Raw genomic sequence first — 13,127 nt, forward strand, 5'->3', positions numbered from 1 at the left:
TGTAATAAATAAATAAATATTTTATTTTTATTTGTTTTCAAACCGTTAGAAATTAAACATAAATCAAAAGCATGTTGTTATTTTAGAACTTGCTTTAAACTATATAAAGACTCAAGTCATTTATATGCTTTCTTTTCATTTTTAGGTCCAATAAATTCTTCATATTGATCCATGTCGATTTCTTCTTTTAAATCTACATTGGACATGCAATTTTTACGTTCATTTGAAAAATAATATAATTATGCAAAGGATGTGCAATAAAGTATAATAGAAGTCATTTATATGCTTTCTTTTCATTTTTAAGTTCAATAAAACCTTCAATTGATCCATTTAGGTTTCTTCTTTTAAATCTAAATTTACAAAAGAAACTCTTAATCCATTTGGTAAGTTATAAAGTTATGTATAGCTACTACCATAATCGAAAGTCGAATGGAAGCAAATATCATTGTATTTCGTTTAAAAATCTTGCTTGCTTTGTATTTGTCAAAAATAATTATTTTGTTTTAAAGCTTGAAAAAGGTCATACACATGATTGGGATGATGATATTTTCTTCCCTATATCCAATTGTGGCAAATACATGGTAGTGTTATGGCACCTTAATACTGGCCTTAAAGAAAGACCAAAATTTTAGACTTGGATTTGAATTTGTAGATAAGATATGAAATAAAATTGTATTGAAATTTGTTCATACTCCCAGACGCAACGTAAGCTCAATATCATAACAATAGACAGAAAATAGAAACAAATATGGTCCAAGAAATTTGAGAAGCTTCCATAACATATCACAGTTTTCAATTGAACATGGCTTGGTTTGGGGAGGAGTGCAATCTTGTTGACCATGATACTGCCTTCCCTGTCGTTGTGCAAGTATTCCATTCCATCCTACACATTAGTTTCATGGCACCATTAGAAGTCTTTCTTTCTTGAAGATGCATGCATCCAAATACAAAGGAGCAGTAAATCAGTGGTCACTCTCCCAAGAAGGGTTATTGCAAAAATAAAGGCGAAAATGTACTTCTAAGAAATAAGTATAGGAATAGACAGTACTTGGAGCAGGATCAAGTCCTCTGTTTTTCAGCTCTCTAAACTCTTGACAAAGAGAACAACATGGGCAAAAGATATGAGAGATCGTATCGCTATATGGAGCTTCTACCAAGTACCTCGAAATGGTCAAAAGGATTGAAGAGCTTCATTCTTGATTTTGTTGATATTACCATGCTGTAAAACTGTCGTCAAACCTAATCAGTTCACCAAAACGATATGAAGTGACAAAAAGAAGAAAAGAAAAACATAATCATATCAATATCAACAAAATGGTAATAACTGTGCTATTCCTTTTGTGACTGCTAGAAAGCTGCTTTTTGGAGTAATATTTATATTTTTTGACAACCTAAAAAAAAATTATATAAATCGAATAAATCAGGAAATAACACCATGGAATAGGGGTGGGCAAGGTAAACGAGCCTTACTCATTTCTCCACGATCCAGTATCTCTGCTATCTGCCCAAACGTCACACAAGGAAAAATTGTTGTCATAATAACTGTAAAACAAGTTGAATTTAAAAGAAAAAAGGAATCAGTTTTAACCTTTAAATTCTGTATACTACTACAAGCACATGGCTTGCTTGTTAACCAGTTTTAGCCACTTGATCATTAGGCAATCGCAGAGAGAACATGTTCATTCACATGTATTTTCCTATTAATTTCTCGGCTGTAACAAGTGAAAGAAGAGTAACAGAGTGATTACCATTTGTCTGATGTTCTTGACAGTCAAACAGCCCTGTTGACCAAGGATGCCCAACTGGCAGATTCTGAACCATGCCACCTGCAGAATTGTTCTGAGGGCTACCATAAATATTGCCACTATGCACTTGATCCTTAGTAGGAGTCACTGAGGCTGCAGGTTTTCCATCAAGTTCAACAAATTCAGTCATACCCCTTCTAACCAGTAGAAAAGTAACTTCAACTTTGGTCTCAATGACCATGTCTTTATCACCTATGAGGCTAAAACTTGAAATTATAGGTTTCTAGTTTTATTATATCCTCCTCTCTTTCTTTATACTAGGAAGATTCGGAGATGTTTGTATTTGTAGCAAGAAGCTACAAAGGGAAGTTCAAAAGGGAACACAGTAAATTAATATTTTGTTATTACCATTCATCTGGTTTTCACGCCAGTCGAACATGGGACTCCCGATTGCTGGGTTTGTGCCTGCTTGAAACTGTGGAGGAGCTGAGGCCGCGGGCTCGACAAACTCTGTAGTTCCTCCCTCAGTGGCTTGAATCCTGGCCATTTGATAAATTGTTGGTGTACACAGCTTCCAATATCTAGTACCTGATCCCTGCCTCTATGAATGGTTCCGTTACTCTAGAAAAGATTTGTGGGAGACAAAACCATTGAAAAGCAGAACAGGCTTTTTAGATCTTTTGGAAATTCAATAGGATGAAACTTCAAGGAAATCCAAGTGGAAAAATACAAGATGTTACATCAAACAATCCTCTGGTCCACGCTAATATTACTCTTGCATTTTTTTAAAACCAAGCCTAACTCTTCAACAAAGGTTGCTGGTCTGCCTGTAGACCAAAATAATAGGACAGCAGTAGCTGTATTCAGCATCTCAGCCATTGCCAATGCATGCAAAGAACCCAGGATATGCTATTTGATGATTCTTATCATGACCTTCTAAGCCAAAAATAGTAGCATCTACAAAGAATGTTGGGGAAAAAAATCTGATCAAGCATGGAGACTATAATCGAACCAATGTAATCACCCAGTTATGCCCTTTTAGCGCAAGAGCAATCGAGTGATCAAGCAGTAAATGGGTCCTCATTACGTGAAAGTTAGGCATAGACTTCTCCATGCCTCTGCTTCAAAAAAGAGGCACTTTCTTTTGGCAGAAGGGGGCAAAATCCAAACAAACAAACAAGCAAACAAAATAGAAGTCTAAAACTATGGTAACAGAAAAGTTCAACTCATGCCAGTTGAATGAGAAATTCAAAGCTCCATAAGGCCACAATATCCCAAGATTGTCTAACATTTTATAAAATGGCAATGTACTCGAACATTACAGCAAACACTAACACTATAAAAACCCAAAAAAAAAATATAAACCCTGGTTAGAGTGTACTGATAGAAGTATACAACACACTCATTTATCATAGACAGTCCTCAACACAAAAACTCTTGGTCCAGTTGATTCTTCTCTTTGTCAACTGAAGAAGCCACGGTTTCATAGTTCCCCAGTATGAACTTCTTAAATAAGAAAGAAAGATAAAAGCTAACAAAAGGTAGATGCATCATGATCCCAGCCACCTCCTCCACAAAGAAGAGGCAGTTGCTTGTGAAGGAGGAGGTGTAAGGAGTTCTAGCATTGTTTTTTTCTCTTTTGGGGTCAGTGGAACACCTCTAACAAGGTTCAGAGCCATTACGTGCACATTAGTATTTTTCCTGTGCTTGCTGTAAGCCCATACTCCTGCTGCAACACCTCCAACTATAACCTGTTGCAGCAACCCGACAGTTCAAAACCAATGCACAATTTAGGAAAGCAATAAAAAGAGAATAAGTCTCTAGCTTTAAAAAGGTCCACCAGAACTGACCGGTGATAACCACAGCGCCGCTGTCTGCATGTCAAATCGTGGGGCATAAAGCACTGTCTCACCATAATCATCCTCAAGCTTTTTAAAGATCTCCTTGTCAGTTTTGCCAGCCTGAATTTCATCACGAATTAACTGCACCAAAAATACAAGCATTATTAATAATTTAACATAAGGAAAAAAAATTTCATCTCATTGAGCTGTTTAAGGAAATCATAGTTCATAATATAATCAGAGAAGCATAAACAAACCAAAATTAAGGACAGAATTAGACAATTTGTGTCACATAAGTGTCATGAATCACAATAAATATAAACATTATAAGTTCTACACAAAGACATTAAATCGTTATCAATTATCAATCAAGTGGTGATTGGTGGGAACCATCAAACTTCTACTATATAAAGCACTGTAAATTAGCCCTCAGAAAAGCATGAAGGCAAGAAAATAGTTCTAGCATGCAAAGACAGATTTCAACATTTTAAATTCAATTGATAATCTAATATTATATTATTCATAAAAATATGGGATTAAAAAGGCCCTGATGGTAACCACCAACAAGGATTCAACATACGTTTGCACACACTCCTAATCTTCTTTGTAATGCAGGAACCACCTCATACAGAACGACAACTGGAATACTATGAACAAAAGACAAATCTTTCTTCTAAGTTTAAAATTAGATGTAAGTCAGGTCTCAGCAAGGGAACTAATTTATTTACATTTTGAAGTTCCCTTTTCCAGTTGCAATCCAAGGTGCAGAGTATTAATTAACTTTCACATCCTGCAAAAGGCTTAGCAAGGAACTCTTCATTCATCTCACTAATTTAATTGAATCAAAGTTTGCACTTTATGGAGAGAGTCTGATTAACCAGCTTCAACAAAATTATCATTCAGGCTACTGTCTACTGCTAGTTCCCGCCATTGGTGAGGTCTTGGGAATGTTGGCATAATCATTCCTCTTCCAGAAGCATACATCAAGGTACCATCAATTGAAAAACAGGACAAACTGTCACTGGTTTACAACTCATAGCTGACGAATGATTCTATTTTGCAGAATGAGACATTAACATGAAGAAATAAAATTGAAAATTACACAGTATCTTGCATGCTTGTCAATTTTGTACTCCTTCATTTCCTTTTGATTTGGATGAGAAAGTGTGCTAGCACCAATACTAGACTGATTAGTACTATGGAATAAAAAAAAAAACATGCTCCTTGGGAGTTGCGAAATAATAACTTTGATTTCAGTAAGAACACTCAATAGTCAATAATGTCCCTTCTGTTTTGCTTGAATTTACAACAGGGTCACAAAAGCCCCCAAATCCAACATTCCAAAGCTTGGACAACAACTAGTGTTCATAATTCAATCTCAATTTGACAAAAGCACCCAAATCAAATAAACAGTTTTGCCATATGGCATGACCTTGATAGCTGCTGGTTCATTTCTTTACTAAATATTTACAGTAATTTGTACCAATAATCATTTGAAAGCAAAAGAATTACCTTCCTGAGAAGAATAGCAATATCTGCCTGCGAATCCTCGATAGATTGACTCCCACACTCGGTGCAACGAACATTATGACTAATGTTTCTAGCCCGGGCTTCCACCACACGTGCCCTCTTCACTCTCTCCTCCTCGCTCTCCATCCCCAAAAATATAACACCTCAGCACCACAATTACTATCACAACAAACACACACATACAAAAATCATAAGAACCTTTTTTTCTTTTTTTTTTTCCAGAATCCTGGTAATCTTTCCTATTTTCAGTTAAGGATTAAATCAAACACTTGGTGTATCCAAACATCAAGCAAAGTATCTGTCACCCAAAAGTTTACACAAGTTTCAATAATTTACAAAAGAAGTGTCCACCAAAGCATGCAAGAATTTAGAACAATTGAGAGAAAACCCAGATCCCATGCTGCTTGACTGCTTCTAATCAATCCCTTAGTTTCATGCTTGAGAAAATTAAGGAAATTCCAAAAGAATAATAGACAATAAAATTTTAATTTTTTTTCTTTCCTATGTTTTCCAAACAACCAAACATAGGGAAGTAGTTAAATTGCATAATTACGTATGAAAGAATGTGCAGCATTGTGGTTTTCAGACATAAAATCAAAACCCCTAGGTACTCCCATTAAGGGGCTTAAATGGTTGTTTCATAGAGGAGTTGAAGACATGTTTGGCTATGAGCATTGGATACTTCAGTGGACCAGTTGGGCGGTTGACACTACCTAGTACCTACCTTTTCTTGAAAAGTGCATTTTTGAATAATTTTTTTCTTTTGGTTCATTGGACACCCAAGCTTGGGCTACACAATGGAAGGTCCTCCATCTCCCATCTTATATGCCTTCCCACTCCCTCACAAGGTTAGAACTCAAGACCTCCAACATCAAAGTCCCAAACTCTAAACATCCAGCAGATTATGCCTCAGCATCTCAAGTAATTTAATTCTAAGACCTAGCTATCTAGTGTGATAATGATATAAAATTGCATCTACTCATTATAAATGAAATTATAATTGAACTTCTATATCACTCGTTCAATATAAAGTAAAATCCACTAAATTCTTCTAAGAATTTCAATGACACCCAACCCAGGTTGTTAAAATTGGGATCTTGCATAAAATTGCAAGGTGCAGGATCAGACCGTAGGAATGGATTGAGGGTCATAAGATTGCAAACTCCTCATAAAAATGATAAATTAAATAATAAAAAATGCAGTCATATGTCATTTTTCATAAATCTCAATATCATAAACCTAAAATTCACTAGTGGAGGTCATGACTAGAAAAATCACAAGTAGCTAGTCCACATAACAACATTTGCAATTCCAAGTAGTGAAGACTTAACAGTATGATAAATTAACTGGATAAACAAAAAAAGATGCAAAAAAAGAATGGTGTCAAATGCCCAACGCTTCCAGGATCCCCATAGGAACTCTAGGCTTTCATTCGCACACAACCCCCCCCCCCCCCCCCCCCCCCAACTCACAAAATCTTTTTGGCAAAATTTCAAGAAACTACGACAGACCCCATTGAGAACAATGTCATTGAACTTGGAATCGACAGCAACAATGCAAAGGAGATTTATCAAATAACTTCAGGAGGCGCAGACCTCTCCAAGTCAATTCTATTGCAGTGGATTGCTTCCTTGAAACCCCAGAAAAAGGAATTTAAAGAAAAAAAAAAAATTAGCGAAGGAGATGATGCGAGAAGAGAGAAGGGAATCTGTACCTGAGCTCGAACGATGCAGCAGGGGAAGGTATGAAGACTGACAAGGCACCGGGAAGAGCACACATATAATAACTATGTTCGGAAGATTTTTAGAACACTCATTATTAAAAATAGTTTTTATTTTTTATTTTTTAAACAATTACAAAATTATCATCTTATTTTAGAAAAGTGAAAAATGAAAATCATGACTTCAGAGAAGGCTTAAGGTTTTGTTTTTTATGTGTCAGTGTAACTATTATTGGAATTAAATTTCAAATTTTATTTTGTTTGAGATTGTCATAGAGTATAAGAAAATCTTTTTGAAAAAAAATGGTAGTGTAGACTTTTATGTAGTTCGTATTTTGTAGTACTTTATCTCTAAGCATAAGTAACAATTTAATTTATAAAATAAAAATGAAATAAAAGTTTAAATTGAGCTAATATATTAATTTTTTTTTATCGATGTATGATTTATCATTCATGCCAAATTTTCTTTAAATTTTCATTGCTTACATGATCGGATCAGTCTTGAATCAATGGTAAACTTATTTCTTTATATTCAGTTAGTCATGAGTTTAAATCTAATGAAATAACCTCCTACATAAATATAGGGAGTAAAACTATGTATACTATGACGATTCTCCCTCTATCCTCAAAAAACAGAGTCTTGCGACTTAAAAACATTCTACTCATTATTTGTACTATAATAGTTTTCATGATTATAAAAATTTTAAAATTTAAAATCAATTCTTGTGGTAATGATGGATAAAAAAGTTTAAAATCTTTATAATACTAAAAATAATTTTCATTCATTCTTAATACCTACAAAATATTATTTACCTAAATTTATAATTTGGGATGCAATCCTAAAAATAAATAAATTAATTAATAATAAGAATTATTAATTAAATAATATAATATAATATAATTATATAATTATATATATATATATATATATACATATATATAAGTTAAGAATTAGGATTTCTCTTAATCCTTCTACAATCAATTTCAAATCCCCTCCATGGTCCTACTCTCTCTCTCTCTCTCTCTCTCTCTCTCAATTTCTTTGTCATTTCTCAAAAAAATTGAAGAACAAACATCATTCCCAACTCCCAGCTCCACTTTTCAAAGATTTAATCGGAAAAATTTCGTCTTTTGCACGCCATAAGCACCACTCTTGAGTTAGGATAAGTGGGATAAACTATGTGAGGTTTTATTTTAAAATATATCTAATTTAAATCGATTATTTTACTTTAATTATATTTGTATGCCTGGACTAAATTAAATTGTGGAGATTTGATCAATCAAGTTTTAGGGAATATATTTTGGAATTAAATTAAATTGCGATGATTTGATTAAATCGGATTTTTGGGAATATATTGGAATATATGCTTGGGTCAAATTAATTCGCGGGGATTTGATCATATTTTTATTTTAACTATATCCAATTAAATTTGAGTATATGAATTTGGTGATAGTGGTTTTATTTAAATATTTGTGTAAGTAAAACTGAAATACGTAGATTTAATCCTGTCATATTTTATTTAAACATGTTTAAGTTAAATTAAATATGTGAATGTGATAATGCCCGCATTTTTAATAAAATATACCCTAATATATTATTATATATTTTCTATGGTAATTTATTAAATTATAATTAACACGCAAATTGTGTGACATGAGTTTAATTTATTTTAATACATAATTAAGCATGTTGAGATTTTTACGGTGTTATATTAATACATGGTTTATTGGAAATAATAATGAAATTTTATTTCAAATTATATGTTGAAAAAATGATGAGGTTATTTTACTGTTTTGTTGTATAAATTGTAATTATATGTTTCAAGAACCTAGATGAGCCGGATGTGGTGAATGCTCGATATCGTACTTATAGAGAAATATTAGTGCAGTCACATTGTTGTGGAAGTGTTGGCGGTAGATAGTCGATTTGACCTAAATAGAGTTGTGCCTACCTGTTTTCGGACCAAGATGTGATAGGCAAATTGATCTTACAGACGTAATGTTTTGACTTAGTTTTGGTCGGCCAACCAAGTTAAGTCCGGACCGCACAATTCCATCATGGGGTTAAACATGACATGCATTGGCAAAAAAAGAGTCATTTATACATATTTGGGTATTTATGTGATTATGACCTTTAATAGGCATAAATAATGTTTTGAAAGAAAGTACGAATATTTATTTAAATATGTGATCTACAGTTTACAAATGAAATTTTTATTCAAATAAATTATTATTAAATTATTTTTATATTAAAGCTCATTTTAATCACACACTGATAATAATCTAGTCCTTACTTACTGAAATGTGTTTCACTCCAATAATTAATTCATATTTCAGGACATACCGGAGATAAGGCCTAGCGAGCTTCTGGGTGGGGTTAGAAAAATATAGTTTCGAGTAAGTGTTTGTGTAAAACCAGTTAAATATATATTTTATTTTACGGCAAGTAAATATTGTTACTTGGTGATATCCATGTAAATTTGATGGTTTAGTACTCTGGTATTATAATATTTGAGATTTTAGATTATTTCGTTACTTGTATTGATTTTATTTATGTAAAGTGGCATCCTGGACCTCACTGAGTTCGGAGCGTCACAAATGGTGTATTAAAAATAATAATATTTTGCATAAATGTCAAACACAAACAATTGCACATTAATCAAATTGTAATTTTATATAAATTATTTTAAATAGTTTGAATTTTGAAGACTTTTTAAAATAAGAATGATTGCAATTAGTAAAAAGATAGATATTAGCATGTATCAAATTGTGTTTTAAACTATGAATGCATCATTAAATCTTTTTAGCGCTAGAAAAGGCTATTTTATTTTTGATATTTTTTTTTCTTTTGGTCTTCATTATTATTATTATTATTATCTTTTTGGCTATAAAAAATTAGTTGGCCTTCAAGGCTTCTTTAGGGTCTATTTAGTTGTGAAAATATTTTTTATTTTTTATTTTTAGGTAATTTAAAATTTTATTTTTAAAATTTATTTAGGAAAACAAGAAACAATAAAAAATTTAACTTTCTCATACAAATTTAAAAATAAAAAATAAAATAAAATTCTTGTAACTATCTATAAAACTAAAAATAAGAAATAATATTATTTTCCACAAATAAATAAAAGCTTTACTTGTACTACTGTTAATAAATGTGGACTAATCTTTGCTTAGGATATCAAACTATATTGACAAAATTGGAGTGTACATTTTTTTTGTGCATCTATTTATGTCCATTATAAAACTCATAAATGGAATTGACAAAGAATGATAATTTTTAAATTTATTCATATTCTATTTTCATATTGGATGGAATAACATAAGTTTTAATATATACATTAAATTATAAATTTTACGACACCTTTGAGCATATGAAGAAGCTAAGGTTGGAGGAGGATTAGATTTTTGTAATGCGACCACTAAAAATATTTCTCTAGTAGAAAAATAAAGACTTGTTTAAAAATAAATTTCTTTCAACACAAGAACAATCGAGGTTATACTTTTAAAAATATTATTAGAAGTGTGATATGTTTATTTTAACAAAAAATGGCAAAAAAATTATGGACATTTAATGCTAAAACATGATAATAAATAACAAAAATACTTTTGAAGTAAATTTTAAGTTTGTTACAAAAATTTAGAAATTTTATGCACATTTATATTTTAATTTGTATGGTCATCTATTTGATTAAAAATTATGTCAAAATAATAATTTGATCCACAAAGTTATTTTGGGATATTCAAGTACTGTTGCCAAAACATTTAAGAATAATAAACTTGATTTTCAATTTTTTACAAATACAACTGATGACAGGTAATGGAAACACAAACATGTTTTTTATTTTTATTTTTTATTTTAAATGATGTTGTTTGAGGCCCTTAAGGCACTCGATTAATCTACTGGGACAATGGGCCCTCCCCCTCTACCCTTCTCCCTTTAAATACCAATATATTATCACATATGAAAAGTTATAGCCTCCCAAGACTCGAATCCTAGTCATTTAACCAAGAGGGCCTTGAGTTTACCACCTGAGTCACCATGGAGGGCGCAAACACAAACATGTTATCAATTTCTTCCATGTAAAGAACAAATAAAAGTTGACATATCACAAATATAAATAATACCAAACAGTCCCTTAACTTGTAAGATATGAGTGCAAAGTCGTTTCTTTACCCTCACGCCCATTCAATTATAGTATGATTTTTTAACATTTTTAATTAATTTAAGCATTCTAAAATCATCATCATTATTATCATCATCATTATTATCATCACATGCATTAGTGAAATCATCATCATTATTATCATCACATGCATTAGTGAAATTAAATATGCACCTCCATTCTCAAGCCCAAACATTATCTTTAGAAGTTTGCACCACTTAATGAACATTAATGAACTAAAAATAAATTTTTGAATTCATAATTTCATTATTGTAAAAGAAACCAAATCACCACTTAAATTTGTTCATTACAAGTTATAGCGTACAAATGCCAAGCCTGTGATACAAGTAATTTAGCAAAAATGTTCAAACTATATATGCATTGCAGGATCTTATGATCCTACTACCATCCCATCAATCTATACATGATCCTATTGCGACCCTACCAATTTGAGATTCGACTTATAATCATCATTTTGATAAAGCAGAATCATAGGACCCTACAATCTGACAATCCCAAATCGTGATTTTAACAAAAAGGAGAAACTCAAAATTTGGCTGAGCCTGGTACAATAGGAACCAACTCAGTGACGGCTTTTAAGTGTGCAGCCCAACACATGCCCATGGTTGTAGAACTTGAGTAGCAGTTAAAAAAGAGTGGAATATCAAAATGAAAAGAAGTTTTCCAGCTTCAACAGCAAGATGACTATAAACAAAGAAGAAACTCAAATTTGGCAGAGGGTGGCAGAACAAAATCAACTCAGTGGCAGCTTTGACTGTGCAATCCCAAACAGGCCTATGGTTGCACAACTCAAGTTGCAACCAGTCAAAAAGAGAGCAATATCAAATTGAAAAGAAGCGTTTTCATTGAATGCATTCCATCGTAAAAACCCAGGATGCTCCATCCTGCCTGCAGACAGTCCAAATGAAGACTTGAAAGCCAGATTTGTTTTTTTTTTTTTTTTAAATTTTAAAAATTATTATTTATTGTTTTTGAAAAAAGCTCTTGATTGGGTGAATTATTGAAAAAGGATACATGTAGCTGGCTCCATCATACCCCATACATGAGAAACTGCTTGGAAATACCAGTAAATAGCAGAAACAGAGGGCTGTAGTGTCTCTCTGTTCTTCTATATTGAAGAGGTAGGCTAGTGTTAGTGGCAGAGGTCATTTTGGCGCTGCATATTTCATGACCTTCCCAGCCCCCCATGGTGTCATAGCCTTGTGCACCAAATGTTGCATTTTAAATGATTTTCCATTAATATTGGATCCTCCTGCCTTGGCTCATTGTCGTGGACATGAGTCATTTGAATGCCGTCTTTGTTGTTCTGCTTGCCATGACTGCAATGTGGAAATGGATTCAGCTGTCGTAACTTTGGTAAAATTTTAATGGTTTGACTATATAAACCATGAAGAAAACACCACAAGTGCTTTTAGCGTAAAAGCACAGAATAGCTGCGTGTACTCCAATTCATACCAAAGGGTGGAATGCATAAAGTGTAAAAATCCCCAAAAGAGATATAAAATATTAGTGGATTGATTTCTAAAAAATAAAAAAATAATTAAAAAAATAATAATTAATTAATTAATCAGATTTAAAAAAAAAAGAAAAAACAAATTTATTAATTAAAATTTATTTTTATTTTATTTATAAAATATATTATTATTAATATTAATTAAATTTATTATTATTATTATTATTATTATTATTATTATATGTGATTCTAATTGAATTCACGCGCGCCCCCCCCTCAGATTATCTTCTATCTTCTTCTTCTTTTATTTTCTTTTTTTTCCTGTAAGTCTCTGAACTCTCTCTTTCTCCTCACGTTCTCTCTCCCTCTCTCCTTGATTTCGTGACGGATTTTCGTCCGATCGAAAATCCGAAGATACCATTGGACTCCATTCGCCGCTGCCGTCATTTCTATCGGAGCGGATCGGTGGTAGGAGCGGCGTAGGCGTATTCCCTAGGGTAAGCCATTTTCCCCTTTTTCTTTAATTTCTTGTAAAATATAAGCCCAATTGACGAACGGACAACTCCACGAGAATTTAGGGATGATTCTCTACAAGTCTAGTGGGATGGAATTCTCGTGGGAGTGTCGGACCAAAACCTCAAATTTAGGGTGCGG

At 32.5% G+C, this 13,127-nt stretch overlaps 1 protein-coding gene across 10 annotated transcripts; it reads right to left on the minus strand.

Annotated features, from left to right (window-relative positions):
- Positions 1 to 701: 701 nt before the first annotated feature.
- LOC131158419 (uncharacterized) lies at positions 702 to 6,947 on the minus strand. Of its 10 annotated transcripts, none has more exons than XR_009137485.1 (9): positions 6,831 to 6,947; positions 5,099 to 5,275; positions 3,596 to 3,727; positions 3,403 to 3,496; positions 2,154 to 2,333; positions 1,749 to 1,898; positions 1,471 to 1,501; positions 1,162 to 1,227; positions 702 to 883 (listed from the first exon to the last, which is right to left on the minus strand). XR_009137485.1 is itself a non-coding variant. In XM_058113275.1 (9 exons), the coding sequence occupies exons 2-8, from the start codon at positions 5,240 to 5,242 to the stop codon at positions 1,172 to 1,174; spliced, it is 822 nt and encodes a 273-aa protein (XP_057969258.1). In that variant the 5' UTR covers positions 5,243 to 5,275; positions 6,831 to 6,947; the 3' UTR covers positions 702 to 883; positions 1,162 to 1,171. The 10 variants fall into 10 exon arrangements, 3 of the variants coding, with proteins under 3 accessions (XP_057969258.1, XP_057969257.1, XP_057969256.1); XR_009137483.1 differs by having other exon boundaries at positions 1,162 to 1,239; XM_058113275.1 differs by having other exon boundaries at positions 1,162 to 1,239; positions 1,471 to 1,542; positions 2,154 to 2,340; positions 3,428 to 3,496.
- Positions 6,948 to 13,127: the final 6,180 nt, after the last annotated feature.

The sequence above is a fragment of the Malania oleifera genome, chromosome 6 (genome assembly GCF_029873635.1).
Source record: "Malania oleifera isolate guangnan ecotype guangnan chromosome 6, ASM2987363v1, whole genome shotgun sequence".
Taxonomy (NCBI): Eukaryota; Viridiplantae; Streptophyta; class Magnoliopsida; order Santalales; family Ximeniaceae; genus Malania; species Malania oleifera.